The sequence below is a fragment of the Salmo trutta genome, chromosome 32 (assembly GCF_901001165.1).
Source record: "Salmo trutta chromosome 32, fSalTru1.1, whole genome shotgun sequence".
Taxonomy (NCBI): Eukaryota; Metazoa; Chordata; class Actinopteri; order Salmoniformes; family Salmonidae; genus Salmo; species Salmo trutta.
The window spans coordinates 19061433-19087617 of record NC_042988.1 but is presented as its reverse complement, the minus strand read 5'-3'; the positions used below and the strand labels follow the sequence as shown (position 1 = coordinate 19087617).

General features: G+C 42.6%; 2 protein-coding genes and 1 pseudogene across 2 annotated transcripts; all 3 read left to right on the top strand.

Annotated features, from left to right (window-relative positions):
• Positions 1-243: 243 nt before the first annotated feature.
• LOC115170567 (tetraspanin-1) lies at positions 244-15966 on the top strand. Its single transcript, XM_029726832.1, has 8 exons — positions 244-412; positions 4141-4216; positions 9978-10193; positions 12307-12381; positions 12799-12906; positions 13078-13203; positions 15175-15267; positions 15451-15966. Exons 2-8 carry the CDS (start codon positions 4160-4162, stop codon positions 15508-15510), a joined length of 735 nt encoding a protein of 244 aa, XP_029582692.1. The 5' UTR covers positions 244-412; positions 4141-4159; the 3' UTR covers positions 15511-15966.
• Positions 15967-16062: 96 nt separating this feature from the next.
• Positions 16063-17423, top strand: LOC115170557 (WD repeat-containing protein 74 pseudogene; annotated as a pseudogene).
• A 564-nt stretch (positions 17424-17987) lies between these two features.
• On the top strand, positions 17988-25540 carry LOC115170564 (tetraspanin-16). Its single transcript, XM_029726824.1, has 8 exons — positions 17988-18286; positions 18923-19008; positions 19368-19565; positions 19728-19802; positions 19952-20059; positions 20194-20349; positions 20447-20530; positions 25329-25540. Exons 1-8 carry the CDS (start codon positions 18199-18201, stop codon positions 25392-25394), a joined length of 861 nt encoding a protein of 286 aa, XP_029582684.1. The 5' UTR covers positions 17988-18198; the 3' UTR covers positions 25395-25540.
• Positions 25541-26185: the final 645 nt, after the last annotated feature.

Below are 26185 nucleotides of genomic sequence, written 5' to 3'. Positions count from 1 at the left end.
ATCCATAGATATATTCTTTCTCTGTTTCCATACCATTCATGTTTCCAAAAGCCCACTTTGATATACAGTGATGCCACAGGTAAAAATGGTGATAGAATGTGCTTATGCCTGTGTGTATGTAGCTGTAACATTGCTGTGACACTCCCTCAGGTGGGGCTTCTACTCCACAGGGAAGTTAGCTCCTTGCCTCTGAAACCTGAATCACTCCCACCTGTTTGCCTCAGCACGCCCCCTCCCTCACTGTTTATAACCAACCTGCAGCCACCGAGAAGCACAGAAAGAGAACGAGAGAGTTTGTGTTTAGGAGAGAAAAACGCAGTACAGGTCACTCTCCGAGAACACAGGTAAATCAGCCAGTTTACTGACGCCCACATTCGCACGCCCAGCAACAGCCTCCATCACCCCAGTGAAGGTAAGGCCCAGACTCCCTCTCCTTTCTCTCTGAGTCTCAACGAAACCTGTTGTACCACTCCATTGTAGGGTAGACAATTGTAAGTGAGAATAACAAGGGTTGACTCATCTGGTTGTTGAAAATGCTCCATAGAGCAGTAATTTCATGTTGTTTTATATTCTCCTGTAGTCAGGTGCAGTAACAACATGGATTCCAACAATTCATTATTTGTTCCTCTCCTGAGACCTTGACTCAAGCCTGTAATTATTCCTCTCTACAACCAGTTTTCCATCCAACCGTTTTAGGGGAGTAAAGTAGATGTCGGATAAAACATGTCCCAGGCCTAATGGCAACAGAACATTTTTCGGTAAACTTTCAAAACGTCGACAAAATAAAATACGCTAGACAAGATGAGACCTTTTTGTGTCGGTGTAAACGCTTTTATAGCGCAAATATTGATATAATAACCATCATGTCGAAGTAAATTTGGGATTCACGCGATGACTTGTAGTCCCCACTACGATTTGTCGGGAAAGCATGAACTGTATTAGGTTACAGATAAAATAAATCATGATGAATTTAACACGGTGGTGATAGTGAAAGGTGCTGAGCTTGATGCGCCTTCCCAATACATATCGAGGGTCTTATTATGGTGACATGATAATCGATGCTTTGCTGCCGTTTAATATATATATATTTTTTTTTAATTCGCTCTTTTGTCCATGATAATCTCATACGTACGCTTTAGCACGTGCCAATACCAGTGGACACTTACTATAGAGCCCCACAATGGAGGCGTCATAATACCCATAAAATAACCATAAAAGCTGGCGGTCAAACAGGAAGATGGTTCCAATTGTTTTTCCACATTCATTTTTCCCCCGTAGGGGATTTTTAGAAACACTTGTTTCATGCTGTGGTACTGTTTTTGTGAAAAAACCATCAGTAGAGTTGAGAATGGGATGGAAACCCATTTAACTGCAAAATATATGTTTATGTGCACTACGTTGCACGCATAGCCTTTTATCTGCAGCAAACCAATTTGATGGAAACACATCTCTGCTGGGAAAATGCGCATAGTTTATATATACATTTTAGAATATTTGAATGAAAATCTGTCGCCAATTGGACAGAACATAGCTCATGACATCCTTTTAGATTTGTCCAGTATTTAGAGTTTTAGCACGCTCAGCTCAGACAGAGTCTGACAGGGTTGTCTGAGTGAATTACTGTGTATACTCTTCTGACAATTATTTAGATTTTCCCTTATGGAATATTTTCATGTATTACCATTAAGCCAAAACCCCATAACTCAAAGCACTACCCTAATCCTTCATACATTTAAAACTTTCCCATTTTGGAGTAGACTAAATGTTAGAAATTGTCATTGAACCAGATTAGGTAAACTGTTACATGGGATGACAGCTGACGGAGATGAAGCTTTGATAAATATGATGTCTATATTTTCTTTCCTCTAGTCGTTAATTGGCATGTTCGTCAACAGACATTTGTTATCTTGATCATCATTCCGGGAAATGTTTGTCACCAGGTGTGTCCCCACCGGCTTCCTTGTGGATGAATTCATTATCCTAGTCTTCATGACTGAATACCACATTACTCCTACCATGATATCAACAAAGCTATGCCACTCACTGTGTCATATTATTCAGCAGCTTAAAGAATACTTTCCTGAAATTCACCTGATCATTGTAGCTATTGATCTTGTTTTTACATTACTCTTGTCTAAATTATGTTCTTATTTAGCTGCTTTGTGTTTATTGTATTTTAATTTTCAAAGCATGTAAAGTCCTAAGGGCCGTAACTACTGTATATTATACTCACCTTTGTCTTTGTACTGTGTCTTGATGGCTCCTGGCTGGGATGTTTTCTTAGTCATTTGCATGCGACTGTGGTTGTTAATACATCACCAGACTAACTATGGCCACCGCTATTCCCTATGGCTTTGTGAAGGCAGAAGATGAGTGGCCACTTGCAGCAAAAAGTCTGGGAATGAAAAGGGGAAAACCAATTCAGGATTTGTTGCTATGCACCCTCTGGCCCCTTCATATGATTAACCTGATGCTCATGGCTAAACATTGACACAGTGATAAACATCCTGAAGTTTAACATCCATCTCTCAGTACTTGTACTGTATGCCGATGCCATTTTACTTTCTAAGTACTCTATCTGGGACCGTATAAGATAAACACACTTATGGATACTTTAATCATAAAATCAGAAAGAAAATGACACGCATGTCAATCAGAAACTCCTTGACAGAGTTCACTGTCACACTACTGGTGCTACTGCCACAGAGTGCTATTGGTTTGTTATTGCTGTTATTAAGAGTACAGTACAAACCAGCTGTCGTTTAGTCACTTAATCACTGTTCCCATCCTATGGGGTCATATGCAGAACAGACAGTCCTAAACACACAGTGGTAAAGGGGTCATAGAACAGAGCAGGATGAGATGATCCATAGATGGTTTAACTAGCAAAACGGGACAGGACATAAACCTGCAGTGTGTGTGTGTGTAATGGGCTCCTGTGTTTTAATAGGCCTCTGATTGACACTGAGGGCGAGGAAGATAAAGTTCTTTACAATTTCCTTGTACAGTCTGGACAGGTGATGGACACTGTTCTCATCTGAATAGCAGACCATGTTGAACATTTTGATAGCTTTCTTGTAATTAGATGTCTTTTACATTGAACATTTTGTGGCCCCAGGTGGAGTGGTTTTCAGACATCAAGTGAATTACTGTGAATACTCTTTCTGATAATTAGGCTATGGAACTGGTCTGCCTCTTGTATAATTTTAATCTGTTTAGGGGTCAAGTTATTTGTTTAGGGGTCAAGTTATTTGTTTAGGGGCCCATTTTAAATGAAAATACGGTGGGACATGCTGCCTTGTCATTGCCTTTGGACTTAATTCTAAAGCAAAGGCTCACTTAACTCTCGTTGGTGTTGGGAAAGCGGACTGTATTGTACAGTAAATGACGTTAGTACAAAAAAAAGCAAGGGTGCTCTTGACTGTTCAAGGACGATACGGTGATAGGGAGGATAAATTAAGTGGCTGGTGTTTTTCCCCACTCCTTCCTTCCTGCGTCTTACTGTAGATGACAAAGGGCTGGTTTCCTAGTAACAAGTCAGAGACGGCAAACAGCATCAAGGAGTGTGTAGAACTGTTAATCTGTCACCTAATTAGCCAGACATAACAACTCATTGCAAATGACACGGAACAACTCTGTGCTAGAGCAGTAGAGAAACGCTTTGTCTCTGTTTGACAGAATATATATTTGCTTCCTTAGTGACTGATTGTGTCCACAAAACCATAACTATCACCTTACAATATCATTCAATATGAGTCAAATGTTTATTCAGGAGGTGTAGAAGGGTTCCTGGTGTAAATTTGCAAGCTAAGATTGTGACCAAAACCCTCAACATACAATTTCCAAAATGTCATTGATATATAACATCTTTAGAAGTACATAATTTAGCTGTTTTGTTAAGATGGTACTTCCCCATTGAATTAAAGAGAACCTTTGGTCATTATGCTTCCTCCTCTAAACAGGCCTATAGACAGTAGGCTACAGACATTTTTGGCTCAGATTTGGTTCAGACGTTTGACCTCTGATCTCATCTTAATGATTCAGAAGTCTCATAGAATCTCTAACCATTTTCATCATTACCATAGATGATTATTCATAACAATGTTTCCTTTCTTACCTTTTCCTCTTCTTTTCTTCCAGGCAGAAGAATTCATCAAGAATGGGTTGCTTTGGATTTCTCAAAGTCATGATGTTTGCTTTTAATGGCATCATCTTTGTAAGTTGGAGATGTTTTCATCTTTTTTAGTAAATTATTGATGATAATAGAAGAGTTCAGTTATGCTTCACAATAATGAATCTGCAGGCAATCAGAACACTCCTTATCGCTCCTTATCACTTACCACTTCTTATCCTTATTCAGTGTCCCAGAAAAACAGTATCTACATTGCAACGTGAGAACGTTATGAGAACTTGAAATAAAAGGACAGACATTTGTTATGGTTTTACTACTTTTTATGACACAGACATGTAATTTTGGACCAGATAAATAAGATTAGGCACAGAGTAGAATAGTGTGGTGTGCTGCAAGCCAAATACAGCATGAATGCGAAGGAGCTATTAAATAAATAAATGCAAATGTATTTAATTTTACTGGAAAATACCTAATGTAGGCATAAAGATGAAAAGAGAAAAGTAGAACGTATTCATACCTCTTGACTTTTTCCACATTTTGTTGTTACAGCCCAAATTCAAAATGGATTAAATCAATAAAAAATCTCACCCATCTACATACAATACCCCATAATAACAAACTGAAAACATGTTTTTAGAATTTTTGCTTCTATAAACCAGTGAGGAGATGGGAGAGGCAGGACTTGCAGCGCGATTTGCGTCACAAGTAGAAGTGACTTTTATTTTAGCGCTTGGCAATGCAGACGCTCGTTGGCGCGTGCGAGCAGTGTTGGTGCAATTTAATAATATATATATTTCTAAATGTATTTTGCAACGCTCGCGCACATGTAGTCAGCCTGTAATTGATCATTAGAAAACCCTTTTACAATTGAATCCTACAGACGAAGAACCGTATATGTGACATTTTTCAAAAAAACGAGATATACATGAAAAATCATTGGACACGTTTTCTATAGTGAACCGGTTTCACAAGCTTTCCACGCGCTAATTAACAATCATTTAAAATTTAAAGATAGGCTCTCGTGGAATAACCGTTTATGTGCACCACTCAGAATGGACGGACAAGCGCACAACTTTTCTGTTGCTGATGAAAATCGCCGAAATGTGGGAAAGAAACGTAAAACAAAACTAAAAGAATGGAAAGACAGGCAAAGGAAGATCTTACGGGATGCGGGAAAACCCTATACAAATCGTAAGGGTCAAGATAAAACTGGGAAAAGCTGTCCAAAAGAGGTATGTGGAAGAACCGTATATCAAACAATCAAGCTAGCTAGCTATAGAGTACAGTAACTAACATGTATGTTCTGGGTTGTCTAATTTGTAACTATAGAGAAAATATATTATTTAAAGTTCGTTGGCTACTAACTTATACATTATCGTTACAAATGTAATTGCTAGATTATAGAAGAAACATAGCTAGCTACTTTTTGTCCATCCACCGGATGATTCGACATGGCTACAGTAGCTAGCTAGTTATATGTAACGTTACACTGTATCCTGCAGGGAAGAGCGTGTTCCACGACGTGCAGAAAGGATTGTGGAAAGTTGACTGATGAGCGCATCTGTTCAACAGTTTCTACACTGTCCCATACGAGAAACAACAAGCACAACCAGCAAAACCATTCAAGGTGATGAGGATGCAATGTGAAGACTTCCCAGATTCTGTCCTCAAGCGACAAGCTGGACTACAGATCACTTCAGTGAGGTGGTTAAAAGTCACAGGTATTGCACAGAGAATAGTTTACTAACATCCCATCAACATGCAACATGTTGTTCTAACAATAAAATATCCTAATGATTCCCTTTTTTTATTCATTACAATATACATCTGTCACCACATTTAGCATCAACTCTAAGCAGTTAATACTTATTTACTGCTGTCACCTCAGTACAGAAGGACATTTCTTGCCGTTAGCATGGGTTTAACGCAATTCAAAACTTAATTGCTGATCATAGTGTTAAACGCAAAGAGAATGGTTTTCTGAACGTTTTGTAATATTGACCTTAGGGACCTGCATAATGGACATGCATATTGGCACATCTCATTGATCCATATTTGATATGTACAAGTTGTACTTCTTTTGATTGAATTAATTTAATTGTATTCTATTTTTGTAGTTATTCTATGGTATGTTCACATTGAAGGCTTCATTTTAAATGAGACTAAGATTTCATGACTCAACTTTTAAGAAAAGTCATCGGTGCTAAAGTTGATAGACCACCTTTAAATGAACCTCCATTAAATGAATTAACTACATATTGCATTTAAGTTATTTACATGAAGGGCATCTGTACTTGAAAGTACTTAAAACATATCAGGTATTAAAAAAGGACATCTTACAAGTGTCATGCAAAATGTCACATATACTGTTCTTCCACAAACTGAAATCATCACTGGAGATATACTGTTCTTCCACATTCTAAAAATTAAAACGGCAATGAAATAACAAAAAAATCTCAATTGTTGTTGGAAGATATGAGTATGGTGAATTATTTGTCAACCATAAAACACCTAATGTGGTACACACAATGAATAATAGAAAAATAACTGATCTTAAAATGGAAAAATTGTCACATATATGGTTCTTCGTCTGTAGGATTCAATTGTTAGCACAGCTGAAAACTGTTGTTCTGATTAAAGAAGCAATACAACTGGCCTTCATTAGACTAGTTGAGTATCTGGAGCAGCAGCATTTGTGGGTCCGATTACAGGCTCAAAATGGCCAGAAACAAAGCACTTTCTTCTTAAGCTTTTCAGTTTATTCTTGTTCTGAGAAATAAAGGCTATTCCATGCGAGAAATTGCCAAGAAAGTAAAGATCTCGTACAACGCTGTGTACTACTCCCTTCACAGAACAGGTCAAACTGGCTCTAACCAGAATAGAAAGAGGAGTAGGAGGCCCCGGTGCACAACTGAGCAAGAGGACAAGTAAATTAGAGTGTCTAGTTTGAGAAACAGATGCCTCACAAGTCCTCAACTGGCACCTTCATTAAATAGTACCTGCAAAACACCAGTCTCAACGTCAACAGTGAAGAGGCGACTCCGGGATGCTGGCCTTCTAGGCAGAGTTCCTCTGTCCAGTGTCTGTGTTCTTTTGCCCATCTTAATTTTTTCTTTTTATTGGCCAGTCTGAGATGGCTTTTTCTTTGCAACTCTGCCTAGAAGGCCAGCATCCCGGAGTCGCCTCTTCACTGCATCCCGTAGTGCCAGAAGACATGCGTGAACAGGGCCTCCGCAGTCTGTAGGGAGACCAGGCAAAGGGAGGAGACCACCCCTTGAGAGCCCTCTGTTGCCATGAAATAGTGGGGTTGTGACAGGCCAACCAGGGTAGGCCCAGCACCACGGGAAACAGAGGAGAATCAATAAGGAAGAGACTGATTCTCTCCTTGTGACCCTCCTGCGTAACCATGTCTAGTGGAGCGGTGGTCACCCTAATCAGCCCTGACCCTAATGGTCGACTATCTAGGGCGTGCACAGGGAAGGGCATATCCACAGGAACAAGGGGAATCCCTAAACTATGGGCAAAAGAACGGTCAATAAAATTCCCAGCTGTGCCTAAATCTACAAGCGCCTTATGCTGGGCATGCGGGGAAAACTTAGGAAATGTGATAAACACATACATGTGAGCAACAGGGGGCTCTGGGTGAGCCTGGTGCCGACTCACCTGGGGTGACACGATAGTGCCCTGCCTGCTGCCTCGACTTCCAGAGGAACCCCCCCAGCACCAACCAGCAGTGTGCCCTCTGCGGCCACAGACGGTGCAGGGAATGGCCCCTCCTCCGGTCGCCCTAGGTGCAGCACCTCCCAGCTCCATGGGCATCGGATCGGAGGTTCTGGGGGATGGAACTGACAGGCCCCGATCTGGACGTCCGCGGGCAGTCAGCAGGTTGTCCAGGTCAACCAGCTGGTCCAACGTCAGGGTGGTGTCTCGGCAGGCCAACTCCCGACGGACGTCCTCGCGCAGACCGCACCGGTAGTGCTCGATCAGGGCCCTGTCGTTCCATCCCGCGCTGGTGGCCAGGGTCCGGAAGTCCAATACAAAATCCTGCGCGCTCCTCGTCTCCTGCCTCAGGTGGAACAGTCGTTCACCCGCCGCTCGACCAATCCCGCAGGGACTGGGTGAAGGAGGAATGGATAGTGGGGTCGACGGTAGTGGGGCTGGTGGAGGTGCTGGAAATCCTCCTCCTCTCTCCCAACGATCCATCATCTGCAGCACGCGATCCATAGTGGTGCCCAGACGGTGCAATATGGTCGCGTGCTGCTGGACGTGCTCTTCTACCGCCACAGGGAAGGCGTCTGCTCCTACTGACTCCATTCTTTTTGGTGAGTGATTCTGTAATGAAGTCTGTGTGTAGCTTGTGTAGAGGAGTCAGGCGCAGGACAGCAGATATGAGTAAATAAACGTAATTTACTCAAAATGGGCAAATACAATAAAGCAAGCCCACATAACGGACCGATTAACATAATCACTCACAAAAATCCATGGGGGAACAGAGGGTTAAATAATGAACAAGTAATTGGGGAAGTGAAACCAGGTGTGTAAGACAAAACAAATGGAAAATGAAATGTGGATCGGCGATGGCTAGAAGGCCGGTGACGCCGAACGCCGCCCGAACAAGGAGAGGGACCGACTTCGGCGGAAGTCATGACAGATTTGGGTTCCGTGTTAGCCTTTAAAAATGATAAACTTGACTTAGCTAACACAACGTGCCATTGGAACACAGGAGGGATGGTTGCTGATAATGGACCTCTGTACGCCTATGTAGATATGCCATTTAAAGTCAGCCGTTTCCAGCTACAATAGTCATTTACAACATTAACAATGTCTACACTGTATTTCTGATCAATTTGATGTTATTTTAATGGACAAAATGTGCTGTTCTTTCAAAACAAGGACATTTCTAAGTGACCCCAAACTTTTGAACGGTAGTGTAGGTATTCACACCCCTTTGCTATGAGACTCCAAATTGAGCCAAGGTGCATCCAATTTCCCTTGATCACCCTTGAGAGGTCGCTACAATTTGATTGGAGTCCACCTGTGGCCAATTCAATTGTTTGGACACAATGTAGGAAGAAACACACCTGTCTATATAAGGTCCCACAGTTAACAGCGTATGTCAAAGCAGAAACCTTACCATGAAGTCCAAGTTACTCTCCGAGATAGACTTGGGATGAGGCATATATTTGGGGAAGGGTATAAAACAATTTCATGAGTCTTGAAATTTTTCAAGAGCACAGTGGTCTCCATAAATATGGAACTACTCAGACTCTGCCTAGAGCTGGCCGTCCAACCAAAATGAACAACCGGGAAAGGACCTTGGTCAGGGAGGTGACCATGAACCCAATGACCACTCTGACAGAACTACAGGGTTCCTTGGCTGAGAACCTGCCAGAAGGACAAGTCTCCACAGCACTTCACCAATCTGGGCTTTATGGGAGAGTGGCAAAACAGAAGGCGCTCCTGAGAAAAAGACACATGACAGCATGCCTGGAGTGAAAGACAGATCATAAGGCAAAAGATTATGTGGTCTGATGAGACAAAAATATAATTATTTGGCCTGAATGCAGTGGCAGAATGACAGATTTGTACCTTGTCAGCTCGGGGATTCAATCTTGCAACCTTTCGGTTACTAGTCCAACGCTCTAACCACTAGGCTACCTGCCACCCCTTAATCAATTTTGAATTCAGGCTGTAACAAAACCAAATGCGGAATAAGTCAAGGGGGAGGAATACTTTCAGAAAGCACTGTATGTACATGTTAGGTAAGACACAAAGGGCAGCAGTTGACGTGGTCTTCATTGAATTGATGGAAACCACCCAACAATCCTATGCTCTCTTCCCCCAGTTGTCGGGCGCTGCCATCCTGGGCGTGGGGATCTGGGTGAAGGTGGACAGCGGCTCGATCCTGGGGTTCCTCAAGGGGATAAAAGACGCTCCGGCGGAGATGAACCAGATCCTAAACGTGGGCTACCTGTTGATTGCTGTGGGGGCAGTGCTGCTGATAATAGGTTTCCTGGGCTGCTGTGGCGCCATGAAGGAGAGCAGGTGTATGCTGCTCCTGGTAGGTCACCTCAAACATGAGCTATTCAGTATATGTGCTATGTTGTCACCAATGTGATTGACACTGACTCAGTCAACAAGCTTGATTGTCAAGCTCCTCATCTCTCCTTTCAGAATTTTCTAAAGCAGAGTAGGTAGCTACACGGATAAATGCAGCAATTTCAAAGATATGACTGATTTACAGTTCATGTAAGGAAATCAGTCAATTGAAATAAATTCATTAGGCCCTAATCTATGGATTTCACATGACTGGAAATACAGATATGCATCTGTTGGTCACAGATACCTTAAAAAAAGGTGTGTTTCAGAAAATCAGTTAGTATCTGGTGTGACCACCATTTTCCTCATGCAGGGCAACAACTACTTTGCATATTATTATTTTATTTTTATTTATTATTATGCTATTTTTTTTTTACCCCATTTTTCTCCCCAATTTGAAGTTAGTCTTGTCCCATCGCTGCAACTCCCGTACGGACTCGGGGAGAGGCAAAGGTCGAGAGTCATGAGTCCTCCGAAACACGACCCGTCTCGACACACTGCTCACTTAACCCGGAGGCCAGCCGAACCAATGTGTCGGAGGAAACACCGTACAGCTGGCGACTGAAGTCAGCATGCATGCACCCGGCCGCCACAAGGAGTTGCTAGAGCGAGATGGGACAAGGACATCCTAGCCGGCCAAACCCTCCCCTCATCCGGACGACACTGGGCCAATTGTGCGCCACTTCATGGGTCTTCCAGTCGTGGCCGGCTGCAACACAGCCAGGGATCGAACCCGGATCTGTAGTGATGCCTCTAGCACTGCGATGCAGTGCCTTAGACTGCTGCACCACTCGAGAGGCCCTTCCTTCGCATAGAGTTAATCAGGCTGTTGAATGTGGCCTGTGGAATGATGTCCCACTCCTTTTAAATGGCTGTGCGAAGTTGCTGTATATTGGCGGGAACTGGAACAAGCTGTCGTACATGTCAATCCAGAGCATCCCAAACATGCTTAATGGGTGACATGTCTGGTGAGTATGCAGGCCATGGAAGAACTGGGACATTTTCAGCTTCCAGGAATTTTGTACAGATCCTTGCAACATGGGGCCGTGCATTATCACGCTAAACATTAGGTGATGGCGGCAGATGAATGGCACAACAATGGGCCTCAGAATCTCATCATGGTATCTTTATGCATTCAAATTTCCAGCGATAAAATGCAATTGTGTTTGTTGTCTGTAGCTTATGCCCGCCCATACCATAACCCCACCGCCACTGCTCGTCCACATGACGCCGTCTGCCCGGTACAGTTGAAACTGGGATTCACCTGTGAAGAGCATACTTCTCCAGCATGCCAGTGGCCATTAAAGAGGAGCATTTGCCCACTGAAGTTGGTTATGACGCCAAGCTGCAGTCATGTCAAGACCCTGGTGAGGACAACGAGCATGCAGATGTGATTCCCTGAGACAGTTTGTGCAGAAATTCTTTGGTTGTGCAAACCCACAGCTTCATCAGCTGTCCGGGTGGCTGGTCTTAGACAATCCCGCAGGTGAAGAAGCCAGATGTGGAGGTCCTGGGCTGGCGTGGTTACACGTGGTCTGCGGTTGTGAGGCCGTTTGGACGTACTGCCAAATCCTCTAAAACGTTGGAGGCGGCTTATGGTAGAGAAATTAACATTACATTCTCTGGCAACAGCTCTGGTGGACATTCCTGCAGTTAGCATGCCAATTGCACGTTCCCTCAACTTGAGACATCTGTGGCATTGTGTTGTGTGACAGCTGCAAATTTTACAGTGGCTTTTTATTGTCCACAGCACAAGGTGCACCTGTGTAATGATCATGCTGTTTAATCAACTTCTTGATATGCCACATCTGTCAGGTGGAAGGATTATCTTGGCAAAGGAGAAATGCTTACTAACAGGGATGTAAATGAATTTTTGCACAAAATGTGAGAGCAATAAGCTTTGTGCACATGGAACATTTCTGGGATATTTTTATTTCAGCTCATGAAACATAGGACCAACACTTTACATGTTGTGTTTATATTTTTGTTCAGTATATATGAAATGTGTGTAAATGCACTGTAAACAGTTTTCTCAGTCCAACCACTCAATCTCTCTTATGGTCTCCTTTTTCTAGTTCTTTGTGATTGTGTTGGTGGTGTTCATTGCAGAGGTGGCTGGAGCAGTGGTTATCCTGGTGTTTAAACCCTTGGTAAGCGTACATAGAGCCCATTCACTCTCCTCATATTGCTAAAGGGGGTTAAAGACTGTCTGTGGAGAATTTGATGAAAAGACTACACTCTTAGAAGAAAAGGTGCTATCTAGAATCAAAGGATTCTTCGGCTGTCCCCATAGGAGAACCCTTTGAAGAACCCCTTTTGGTTACCAATTTGTAAGTCGCTCTGGATAAGAGCGTCTGCTAAATGACTTAAATGTTAAATGTAATGGTTCCAGGTAGAACTCTTTTGGGTTCCATAAGAACCCTTTCCACAGAGGGTGCGACATAGAACCCAAAAGGGTTCTACCTGAAATGCTACCTGGAACCAAAAAGAGTTCTCCTATGGGGACAGCCGAAGAACCCTTTTGGAACCCTTTTTTCTAAGAGTGTGTGATTTGTGTTGTCTTTCAGGCAGGTGAGTTGATTGAGAAACTGGGCACCAAAGTGGTTCAGAACATTAAGAAGGACTATGGACAAAATTCAGACGTCACCGCTCTCTGGAATGCTACTATGGATACGGTACTTTACAATACCCTGCCGGCCTGTTTTAATACCTTGGAAATAACATATTAGGCCTACAAAATGTCTCAAGTTATATTATGTCATTTTTATGTGCTTGTGTATTAGAAATCTTATTCAGTTTTGTCAACAGAATTGTTCTAATATGAACTTTCTCCGTGTCCACTCTAGCTAAAGTGCTGTGGATTCTACAACTATACAGACTTCACTGGCTCTCCATTTCAAATGCGCACCAATCTCTATCCTCAACAGTGCTGCCACGGTGCTGTTTTCAGCTCTTGTAATGATACAAGTGCTGTATGTTAAGTTCATGTTTTAAGTATCCCTATATTTCTGTTATTACGGTGATATCACTCTGTTATTAGTACGCCTGCACAGTGGTCTCACTGTTGATGGAACTGGCCTGAGTATAAGGGTGACGATGTACGGTGAAGTAAATGTTGTTAAACTGGAACCTACAGTGAGGGGGGAAAAGTATTTGATCCCCTGCTGATTTTGTACGTTTGCCCACTGACAAAGAAATGATCAGTCTATCATTTTAATGGTAGGTTTATTTGAACAGTGAGAGACAGAATAACAACAAAAATCCAGAAAAACGCATGTCAAAGTTATAAATTGATTTGCATTTTAATGAGGGAAATAAGTATTTGACCCCCCTCTCAATCAGAAAGATTTCTGGCTCCCAGGTGTCTTTTATTCAGGTAACGAGCTGAGATTAGGAACACACTCTTAAAGGGAGTGCTCCTAATCTCAGCTTGTTACCTGTATAAAGGACACCTGTCCACTGAAGCAATCAATCAATCAGATTCCAAACTCTCCACCATGGCCAAGACCAAAGAGCTCTCCAAGGATGTCAGGGACAAGATTGTAGACCTACACAAGGCTGGAATGGGCTACAAGACCATCGCCAAGCAGCTTGGTGAGAAGGTGACAACAGTTGGTGTGATTATTCGCAAATGGAAGAAACACAAAAGAACTGTCAATCTCCCTCTGCCTGGGGCTCCATGCAAGATCTCATCTCGTGGAGTTGCAATGATCACGAGAATGGTGAGGAATCAGCCCAGAACTACACGGGAGGATCTTGTCAATGATCTCAAGGCAGCTGGGACAATAGTCACCAAGAAAACAATTGGTAACACACTACGCCATGAAGGACTGAAATCCTGCAGTGCCCGCAAGGTCACCCTGCTCATGAAGACACATATACATGCCCATCTGAAGTTTGCCAATGAACATCTGAATGATTCAGAGGACAACTGGGTGAAAGTGTTGTGGTCAGATGAGACCAAAATGGAGCTCTTTGGCATCAACTCAACTCGCCGTGTTTGGAGGAGGAGGAATGCTGCCTATGACCCCAAGAACACCATCCCCACTGTCAAACATGGAGGTGTAAACATTATGCTTTGGGGGTGTTTTTCTGCTAAGGGGACAGGACAACTTCACCGCATCAAAGGGACGATGGACGGAGCCATGTACCGTCAAATCTTGGGTGAGAACCTCCTTCCTTCCCTCAGCCAGGGCATTGAAAATGGTCGTGGATGGGTATTCCAGCATGACAATGACCCAAAACACACGGCCAAGGCAACAAAGGAGTGGCTCAAGAAGAAGCACATTAAGGTCCTGGAGTGGCCTAGCCAGTCTCCAGACCTTAATCCCATAGAAAATCTGTGGAGGGAGCTGAAGGTTTGCGTTGCCAAATGTCTGCCTCGAAACCTTAATGACTTGGAGAAGATCTGCAAAGAGGAGTGGGACAAAATCCCTCCTGAGATGTGTGCAAACCTGGTGGCCAACTACAAGAAACGTCTGACCTCTGATTGCCAACAAGGGTTTTGCCACCAAGTACTAAGTCATGTTTTGCAGAGGGGTCAAATACTTATTTCCCTCATTAAAATGCAAATAATTAACATTTTTGACATACGTTTTTCTGGATTTTTTTTGTTGTTATTCTGTCTCTCACTGTTCAAATAAACCTACCATTAAAATGATAGACTGATCATTTCTTTGTCAGTGGGCAAACGTACAAAATCAGCAGGGGATCAAATACTTTTTTCCCTCACTGTAGTCGTTGTGTCATTTTGAGTTAACACTAGTCAGTGCGGGTCCAAACTTGGTACGAGTTCTGAACTCATCACCTCAAGTTAATCACACTACATCCATACTCAAACTCATCAATGGAAGGCCCATTTGAGAATGTAACACACTTTACAGTTGAACACCCAGTTGCCTAACCTGTCTAAATAACTGTATTACATTTGTGTGTCCCCACAGACAATCACTGGCTGCTTCCCAAAGTTTAAGCAACTGATTGATGAAAACACTATTGTCATTGTGGCAGTGGCATTGGGAATCGCTGCCCTTGAGGTACTGTTGACTCCTTCCCTCTGTCTAGTTCAAGGTCACAATCTCATTGTTTTGAAATACCACAAATGTAAATGTAGATGCAAATTCAACAAAAATAATGTGATGTGTTCAATTTCATACAGCGGGCTTTGTTTAAAAGTTTAGCATAACCAAAGCATTTATTTACTGTTCCTGTTTCTCTAGATATTGGCGATGGTTGTCTCTATGACTTTGTACTGCATAATAGGCTCAAAGAGTGACTGAAAACCAGTGGAGGAGGGAGGGCCATAGTCATCTGCCTGGATGGCATCTCTGGACACTCCTTAGGACAACTACCAGGATAGATGCATAACAATCTCTGAAATCACCAAGGCTGAAGAGAAATCTAAGGAAGCTTTGTGATAAGGAGAGGCGCCCCACCACTGAGCCAGTTTAAATTAAATCCTGTACAAGATTATTGGATATGGGAAAATGTCTATTTGTATTGAAATCTTTTATTGTATTGTATACATATTTCACCTGAAAATGATGCTGTCTTACATTTAGATTGAAGCAATACATTGCGTCCTAACTCCATTCCACTCTGCACACTATCAAGATTTATTATAATAACATTATCAATTCACTCTCAGGACATATGTGCCACTTTTTATAATTTTAGTAATTGATTTTCTTCAGATGCTACATGCTCTGGAGAATGAATAAAAAGGTTGCAACTTGCATCGCTCTGAAAATAAGTTTAACTGATTTATTGCATTGTAACTATTGTGTAACGGCAATGTTTTTAAAGTAAGTTTGTTTAACTCACGTTTTGGTATCAAAGGCACACATCTTTCCTAGTCCAAGTTCTTTCTAAAATAGTTAAATCTGTGTGGTGTCCATCTGCTGTTTGAATTTCTTTCTTTAGTGTCTTGTCTGTTCAGAAACGATGCAAAACAGAGATTCACCACAGCACAGAGAATAACGTGTTAGAATTTTTGTTTTCTTGGCAATCTTTTCGTTCTTTTTCATGGCAGAAAAAAGTCAAGTGTGCTCAGTGTGGGTGGGATCGGAAACAGGGATATTAAAAGGAGTGAGCCTATCCAAAAAACAGGCTTTCAACTTCTGTGAGATGAGCTGCCTGAGCCTGGACCAGGAAGTGTGTTTCCTAGGCTGGGGAGATCAACATGAGACTGAGGTACTGGTGGGGTCTGTGAATGGCACAGTGAAGACATTTAGCACAGAGAAGGGCATCTTCGCTGAGACCAGACAGTGTAGGGAGAGCACCCAGGGCAGGTTCACAGGACTTGCCGTCACAGACAGTGCTCTGATCACGTGTGGAGACAGGACTGCTGAGGATCTGGAAGGAGGGCAGCACAGACACAGTTGAGATAAATGCTGGGACGAATGTTTGTCAGATGCGACAGAATCCCTCGCAGCGCAACCAAGTGGCCACAGGAGGGAAGGAGAATGGCCTAAAGGTCTGGGATCTGGAGAGTCCTGAAACACCCATTTTCACCTCCAAGAATGTACATAATAACTGGCTGGACTTGCGAATGCCAGAGTGGGTTAGAGACATGGCCTTCATCCCAGACTTCGACAAGATCGTCACCTGAACAAGTCACCACCAGGTGCGAGTGCATGATCCAGCCTCTCCCCAGAGGCGTCTGGTTCTAGAGGCTCATTTTGGGGAGTACCCCCTCACAGCCCTCTCCCTCCCTGCCAACCAAGACAGTGTTGTAGTGGGCAACACACATGGAGAGCTCGCCATCTTAGATTTGCGGAAAGGTCTGGTGCGTGGGTGTTTGAAGGGGCTGGCAGGAGGAGTGCGGGAGCTGCAGTGCCACCCCTCTCCCTCTGGTGGCTTTCTGTGGTTTGGATCGCTTTCTGAGAGTACACAGCCTGGAGGACCGCTCCCTACAGCAGAAGGTGTATCTGAAGTCACGATTCAACTATGTGTTTCTGTCCAGCAAAGATGTAGAGCTGAGCAGTTCAGCAGTAACCGGAGATGTGGAGGAAGTGAAAGAAGAGGGAGGTGAAGTGGATGAGGCGTGGGACACTATGGAGATGATAAAAGACCAGGCTAAGAAGAGAGCAACAGAAGAAGAGGAAGCCATAGTTACAGGTGTAGAGAAGACTACGAAGAAAAGAAAAGTGGTCAAATGACCCGCAGTGGAGAGCTTAAGGAAAGGGCTGTGCTCTCTATGAGAAATGCAGAAGCTCTAGAGGTCTGCCAAAAGTCTGTGTTGAAGATCTACAGACTGTTTAATAGTTTTCCTATTTAAAACTTAACTCACTCTGAAGTGTTTGCATGCCCTTCTATACCAACTTCCTTGAAATGTAGCTAACATACATTTATTATTATTATTATTTTTGGAAACAAAAAAGTGTATTGAATGTACAATATACCCAGGGCTATTACAATATCTCATAAAACTCTGAACATGATTGGTTCTTGTAAGTGTGTGTGTGTGACAGCGAGAATGCAACTCCCCTAATTAATGAAAAATGAAGAAAAAAAACACAGCATAGAGTTGCTAAACCAAGAGGCGCAACATCGCGAGACTTCCGGGAACGCTTGCGAAACAGACAATCGACCAGGCAGGGGTTTGTGGTTTAAAAAGTCAATGAGAGAAGTGAAATCTAAAGACACAATGTAGATTCGAAGCAATGTCTTAAGTAGTTGAACATGTTATTACTCCAACCTCGTGAAAGTGACAAACTGACACGTTTTCATTTTCGTCAAAAAACTAGTTTTAAGGAGTGCATTTGATTTTGATTGCCTGCACATGCGCATTTCGGTGCGAGACGACCGTTAGACTCGATGGCGTTTTCTACGCATGAGTTTAGCTAGCAAAGTCGCCATGACATCGCCTACGAGTGTGATCGGGGATTTCTATTGGAGAAGCAGTTTTAGCCTTTCTTCATACTGTACTGGTTTTGACCGCAGTGTGTAGTGACTGGACCGAGAATATGACACCTGTTGGCCAGGCAGACACAGACAGTTGGCAGCAAGTAGGCCTTAATAGCAGTAGGCCTAAATCGTCTGGACCTATTAAAAGTAAGGACAGACGCTAACGTTAGCTCGCTAGCTAAAATGGCGCTAGCTAGATAGCTAATTTAACTATAACGTCTAAACATAGAGGGTTGACTAGCTAAGTTAGCTAACTACCAGTAGCAAGCGATCCATGGTCAGGTCACTCTAGCTAGGCTAATAGTTAGCTAGCCACGTTAGTTAGCTAACACTAGCCAGTTCGAACTGATCGTTAATGTTAGTTATTAAAGGGAGAATTTGGGATTGGTACATCCATTTTTGTATCCATATTTTTAATTAGTGATACTATTAGATAGCTATTTACTCTTGAATAATATAACTCATACATTTATCATGAGCTTAACATTAGTTAAACTTCTTTACCACATTGAAACCCAAAATTGTATAAGCATTTATATTCTATTGTTTGTAAACAATGTACATTTAAACAAACTCTGTATAGCTTCAAAACATGGTTAACATTTGGATCTAATAGCTGGTCAGTCTTGGCATCCATAGCTCCATCTTTGAATTTGAGAGTAGTTACATTTCTTCAGTCCCATCGCTCAGCTGTTTACCAAACATGTGTCTCATTAGCTAGTATTATTATAAGCCTGTCCTGTTCTGTATAATTTTGTCATATATTTTCTCCTTTCATTATAGAAGGTCGAACTTGCAAAATGGCAAGACATGACAAACTGTACACATGGATGCGGTATTTGATGTTGCTGCTTTGTGTGATACTTGTTGTAAGTAGCTAAATGTTGCCTAGCTAGCAAACAAAGCCCAGTTGAACTGTGTCTGTGTTTGAAATGCAAATAATGAACATTCTTCTATAATCGATAATGTAAACTGTTCTTGGCTAGCTATAGAAATATAGTCGCCCTCTCATAAATCCGAGGTTTGTGAATGCATTGCAAAAGTTGAACACACAGAAGAAGACAGCAACTGCTGTTGTTGTCATTGTAATATTACCTAGCCTGAGAAATCCATCTGGCAAAACATAGAAGAAAAGAAAACAGGTCCATAACAACTCAAATGCAATTTATTAGCAGATGATTAAAAAAAATGAAAGAACACCACCATCCTTCTCTCCCCTTCCCTCCAGATAAGTGGCGTTGTGCTGCTGGGGCTTGGCGCATGGATTAGATATGGAGCAGCTACGTTTGTTGATGTCCTGGGCCCCTACTCGTCTCAGCTCATCTACATCAGCTACATCTGTATTGGTATGGGCTCAGTGCTGTCTTTCACTGGTCTTATCGGCTGCTGTGGGGCTTGGAAAGAGAACCGCTTCTTTATCATACTGGTGAGAGACAACAGTCGTGCAGTCAATTTCAAGGCACCATGCAATAATTGTCTTACTGTGTTATACTACTGCAGAGTTGTAAATGTCCCACTCTTTTCCCCCTGCAAGCTTCAATAAGAGGCAGCATTTTCACTATCTCTGCATTTTTTGTACCCTGAACAGTTTTTCTTCATCGTGACAATGCTATTTGTTGCTGAAATCATTGGGACTATTTTTGTCTTGACGTACCGGAATCTGGTAAGAATAAATGAACATGCTGGCATCTGTATCATCAAGTAGGTGAACCTATATCATAATTTAGAGCCCTGTAAATTTTTGAATTATTTGTATGATATAGCCTAGCCAGGCTATGCCTTTCAATAAGCTGTGATGTCTGTATGTGACAGGTTAGCTTAGTGGTACGTGATGCAAGCAAGAATTCCCTGATGACTGCCTATATGGGCCCAGCGGCAACAGACCCAATCTCAACAGCATGGAACACAGTCATGGTTAAGGTGAGAAGCTCTAATGGGGAAAGGTCCAAATAGGCTTGGCTTTAGTATTTGGTTCCTTTGACCACCAGAGCATCCCAGACAGTAGTTATTACAGCTAATGTCTTTGATGTCTTTATTGGTTTTTCATCTCTTAGTTCAAATGCTGTGGTTTTGAGAACTCGACTATAGATTTCAAGGGCTCTGTGTTCAGTACAACCACGGGTTTGAACTACCCTAAGACTTGCTGCGTGAACAAGACCCTTGCAGATTGTGACGGTATCACCATCACTCCAAGTCTGATCCAACCACAGGTAACCTAACCCAGTGCCTCACTACACTATGTTGTATCAGTCTGTGCTCTAATGCTGTAAAGCCTTAAGCCAAATGCCCCCTGTGTGTTTCCCCCAGAGCTGCTTTGGTAAGGTCATCACAGTGATCAGAGAGCAGAGTGTCATCCTGGGATCAGCAGCTGGCTGCATATGTATGATGGAGGTATGGTATGGGAGAATCTCAATCGGTTTTGCTTGACTCCTCGCGTCGTCTCCTCCGTCCTCTCCTCACCTGATGAAAAGATGGCGCCGAAGAACATGACTGACGTTTTACATTCTCCCAACCAATTGTGCTATTTTGTTAGTTGTTTTGTGTAACTTATTTTTTACTTATTGTGTACATAATGTTGCTGCTACCGTCTCTTATGACCGAAAATAACTTCTGGACATCAGAACAGCGATTACTCATCGCGGACTGGAAGTAACTTTTTCCTTTAACGAGTCCAACAAGAAGGATATCCTGCTTTCACTGGAACAGGCCCAGATCCCTGCCTTTTGTGTGAAGAAAAGACGAAGGAAAAGGGGCCGCAGATCGGGCATCCTTCTGAGAATCCGTAGGCGAGCGAGTAAACTCCCACTGCCATCCGTTCTTGCTAACGTGCAATCATTGGAAAATAAAATTGATGACCTACAATTAAGATTATCCCACCATCGGGACATTAAAAACTGTAACATCTTATCAAGACGTGGCTGAATGACGATACGGACAATATAGAGCTAGCGGGATTTTCCATGCACCAGCAGAACAGAGACGCTACCTCTGGTAAGAGAAGGGGTGGGGGTGTGTGTCTGTCAATAACAGCTGGTGCGCAATGTCTAATATTAAAGAAGTCTCGAGGTATTGCTCGCCTGAGGAAGAGCACCTTACCTTATTTATGATAAGCTGTAGACTACACTATCTACCAAGAAAGTTCTCATCTATATTATTCGTAGCTGTCTATTTACCACCACAGAACGAAGCTGGCACTAAGACCACTCTCAACCAACTCTATAAGGCCATAAGCAAAGAAGAAAATGCTTGCCCAGAAGCAGCGCTCCTAGTGGCTGGGGACTTTAATGCAGGCAAACTTAAATCAGTTTTACCAAATTTTTACCAGCATGTCACATGTGCAACCAGAAAAAAAATATCCAAGACCACCTTTATTCCACACACAGAGATGCATACAAAGCTCTCCCTCGCCCTTCAATTGACAAATCTGACCATAATTCTGTCCTCCTGATTCCTGCTTACAAGCAAAAACTAAAGCAGGAAGTACCAGTGACTCGCTCAATACGGAAGTGGTCAGATGACACGGATGCGACACTACAGGACTGTTTTGCTAGCGCAGACTGGAATATGTTCCGGGATTCATCCAATGGCATTGAGGAGTACACCACTGTCATGATGTTGTATTGATTAATGTGACAACTGCTGCTCGTCGAATGATTAAAAGTTTATAATTACGTGATTAAATGAATCGGGCAGTTATTAGCTCGTTAACCTGGCGCACCATGTTAAAGTTTGGTTATATTTTTTAAATTAACTCAAAAAATATCAGAATATCGATTTTACAACAGTCACTAATCAATCAATTTCCTCTACAGTCTCATTCTGAACGTCGCATAATCCGGGAATCTGCACAATCCGAGTCTCACCAAATAAGTCCGTACCACACCAATTGAGTTGATTATTTATTTGCTAACAAGCTAAAATGATAATATAAGATACACATACACAAACACACAGTCTAGGCTATTGATTAGAACTTAGTACGATAAAACAGGTCCCTAGCGGGCCAACACAATATGACACGTGTTACACAAAATGGGGATTTCAAAAGAGAGAGAGAGTGCACGAGAGAAAAACACACTTGGGTGCATTTGTCAGCTATGCTTATTTTAACCCTAACCTTGCCTCGAACTGCCGCTCTTATGGGTCAGAATATAATGATGTAATTACGTGTTGAAGGTCTCAGATGGGTGTCTGCGTGGACCGGATTCCGACTTCTCTGATGACGGTCCGTCTTCGGTTACCGGGTGTAACTCTCTGTTTCTTCTCACGATGTCAGTGTCCTTTCTCTTAGTGATCTGTTTCCTCACCCTTGCTCTGAAAAGGGGTTTTCGGAGGAGGGCTAATCAGCCGTGTGGATGGTTCCAGCATGGGAAGGAAAACAGTGTAGACAGGGTGACCGGGTGGTCCTGCTTGAATTTACCCCGTTTAGATACAGCTACTCGTCCGTAACATAGGTTATTAAAAGGTTCCTTTGTCTTCTTCAACCTTGTTTTGGGTTTGCTGACCACTCAGACCTTGGCTGCAGCTATGTTAATTCTTAACTCATGTTTTATACCCTGGGGTCAGAAATGGGCGTTTCCGTCTTTAGGGCAATTCTCTGGGCGTACCAAGTTATGAGGCAAGGTCTGAATTTTACTAAGATCCAATTTAGACAACCAACTTCACATTTCATCTTTACAAAAACATTCTCTTTGATCTGGACATTTTCCACACAACGTACAATATGCAAACAGTATTAGGAAAACTCTTAAAGTTACAATGTTTTCGTTATACCATCGTCCTTTAACTTTTAATAACATAACAAAAACAAGATTATTTTCATATTCCATCTATCGTCATTACCACCATTGTGGCTGACGAAACCTAATTGTCCCAAAGTCCATTTATTGCATGTTCTGAGGCTGGTTCTTCATAGTGACAGGATAAAGGAATTTTGTCTACTGCCTTAAGATTTACAATGGGCGTGAGGTGTCATAAACCCCCCCCCATCTCCATACCTCTCGATCTCTTCCCCTCTGGTGGGTGTGAGAGATCTCTCTGTAGGATTGTGGTCCACGGTAACTTGACCCGAGCAGGCCAGTCATGACACCACCTCAGTCAATGGCTTCATCAATAAGTGCATTGACGACGTTGTCCCCACAGTGACTGTACGTACATATCCCAACCAGAAGCCATGGATTACAGGCAACATCTGCATTGAGCTAAAGGCTAGAGCTGTCGCTTTCAAGGAGCAGGAGACTAATCCAGACACTTATAAGAGATCACGCTATGCCCTCAGACGAACCATCAAACAAGCAAAGCGTCAATATAGGATTAAGATTGAGTCCTACTACACCGGCTCTGACGCTCGTCGGTTGTGGCAGGGCTTGAAAACTATTACGGACTACAAAGGGAAACCCAGACGCGAGTTGCCCTGTGACGCGAGCCTAGCAGACGAGCTAAATGCCTTTTATGTTCGCTTCGAGGCAAGCAACACTGAAGCATGCACGAGAGCACCAGCTGTTCTGGATGACTGTGATAACGCTCTCGGTAGCCGATGGGAACAAAACCTTTGAACAGGTCAACATTCACAAAGCCGCTGGGCCAGACGGATTACCAGGACATGTACTCAAAGCATGCGCAGACCAACTGTCAAGTGTCTTCACTGACATTTTCAACCTCTCCCTGACTGAGTCTGTAATACCTACATGTTTTGAGCAGACCACCATAGTCCCTGTGCCCAAGGAAGCAAAGGTAACCTGCCTAAATGATTACGGCCCCGTGGCACTCATGTCGGTAGCCATGAAATGCTTTGAAAGGCTGGCTGGTCACAGCATCCTCCCGGACACCCTAGACCCACTCCAATTCACATACCACCCCATACCGCCCCAACAGATCCACAGATGACCCTAACGCTAAACCTTTTCCCCCTCACGAAACTGAAAAGATTTGGCATGGGTCCCCAGATCCTCAAAAGGTTCTACAGCTGCACCATCGAGAGCATCCTGACCGGTTGCATCACCGCCTGGTATGGCAACTGCTCGGCATCTGACCTTAAGGCACTACAGAGGGTAGTGCAAATGGCCCAGTACATCACTGGGGCCAAGCTTCCTGCCATCCAGGACCTATATAATAGGCGGTGTCAGAGGAAAGCCCATAAAATTGTCAGAGACTCCAGTTACTCTGCTACCGCACGGCAAGCGGTACTGGAGCGCCAAGTCTAGGACCAAAAGGCTTCTCAACAGCTTCTACACCCAAGCCATAAGACTGCTGAACAATTAATAAAATAGCCACCGAACAATTTACATTGACCTATATACAGGTGCCCCCTGTATATAGCCTCGTTATTGTTATTCTTATTGTGTTACTTTTTATTATGACTTTTTATTTTAGTCTACTTGGTAAATATTTTCTTAACTCTTCTTGAACTGCACTGTTGGTTAAGGGCTTGTAAGTAAGCATTTCACGGTAAAGTCTACACTTGTTGTATTCGGCGCATGTGACAAATAAAGATTGATTTGATTTTGATTTGACCTCTTTTAAAAAAAAATCAAAAGTAATCGAGGATAGAAGTCGAGGAGAGGAAACGTGTAAAAAAAAAGTGCTTGTATGAAGTGACTCTTTCTCCACTAGCTCGTCATCAGGCAGATGACGTTTACAGAGAAGGAATCGCAAAATACATGTGTATAAAGATTAGTAACGTATTGTATAATTTTAAAATCTGTGCATGCTTTTCTCCTCTGAGTAAACAGCTGATTCAAAGGGGGAGTGGCAGATTTCAAAACACTTTGCAGAGGATGCACTTCAGTATCCTTTGCCGAACAAAGTAATTGAGGAAGGGAGCAAACTCTGTTCGCTTACTAACGAATTTCAACTGTCCTTAATTAACCACTTATTGGTTTCCGGGTCACGGAGGAAAGGAGGAAGAGGAGTTGAGGAGTGGACTTTTGCCCAATTGAGAATCTCCCTATGAGTTACACTGCTCCCTCAAGTTCTTCTGGAGAACTTTAACCTCTCTCAGACCCAAGGACTATTGCTGAAAAGAACTGCACTTTTTAAAGCATAGTAATGCTTTTTCTACAGTAACTCACCATTAGGACCTAAAGAGTATTCTTAGTTTGATAACTATCTATTCTATAGCAATTGGTTGCTGAATAGATAATGTTGCTTGGCTTCAAGTCATTGTTTTCCTGTCCTCTCCTCTTTGCAGTTATCCTCCATGATCCTTGCCATGGTTTTGTTTGTGAAGTTGGGGCTCATGAGGCATCCATGGTGAAGCCAAAGGGTCCGTCCACACCTGGAAGACATCAACAATCCCCACAGGCAACAATAAAGTTCTGCTAAATGATAAAAGTTAGTGTTTTCCTTAGTTGAAATCGTATCTGTTATTTTGGTTATATTAAAAGTTGAATATATTATTTTTAAAGCTATGTACTTTTTTTCACTGGGAAGGGAAAAGCTAGTCAGTTGTACAACTGAATTCATTCAACCGAAATGTGTCTTCCTCATTTAACTCAACCCCTCTGAATCAGAGAGGTGCGGGGGGCTGCCTTAATTGATGTCATAGGCACCCAGGAAGCAGAGTGTTGGGGGTTAACTGCCTTGCTCAAGGGGGAAAAAATGAAGATCTTTACACTTTGCCATCTCAGGGATTCAAACCAGTGACCTTTCAGTTACTGGCCCAATGCTCTTAACTGCTAGGCTACCTGCTGGCCCGATGTTATGTTCAATTCTAACAGAATGTGTAATCTGCAATCGTCTCAGTTTAATTTTAGTGCTCACAATTTTGACAATAGCGCCCTCATGTGAAATGATTAATTAGTGAAGTGTAGAGAGAAGACATTTTTAAGGTGACTTGATATGTAATAGCTGCTTCTATTTAAACAAAATAGCTGATTCATGTACATCTATTTTTTGCTTTGATTATGTTTTATTTATTTTTCCATCAATACATCTATTGCCACTATTGTTCATAAGGTGTAGAATATGTCTTATTCAAAAAGTGACACTTGAAGGCCACATCTAAAATCCCTGTGTTTACAGGACTGTCTGTCCACATCACAGGGG

Excerpts from the sequence above, each read along its gene's own strand:
- LOC115170567 (XM_029726832.1), top strand. The coding sequence starts at position 4,160 with ATGGGTTGCTTTGGATTTCTCAAAGTCATGATGTTTGCTTTTAATGGC. Across the intron at positions 12,382-12,798 it reads TCCTGGTGTTTAAACCCTTG|GCAGGTGAGTTGATTGAGAA; the intron begins GTAAGCGTACAT and ends GTTGTCTTTCAG. Across the intron at positions 12,907-13,077 it reads GGAATGCTACTATGGATACG|CTAAAGTGCTGTGGATTCTA; the intron begins GTACTTTACAAT and ends TGTCCACTCTAG.
- LOC115170564 (XM_029726824.1), top strand. The coding sequence starts at position 18,199 with ATGACACCTGTTGGCCAGGCAGACACAGACAGTTGGCAGCAAGTAGGC. Across the intron at positions 19,009-19,367 it reads TGCTTTGTGTGATACTTGTT|ATAAGTGGCGTTGTGCTGCT; the intron begins GTAAGTAGCTAA and ends CCTTCCCTCCAG. Across the intron at positions 19,803-19,951 it reads TCTTGACGTACCGGAATCTG|GTTAGCTTAGTGGTACGTGA; the intron begins GTAAGAATAAAT and ends TGTATGTGACAG.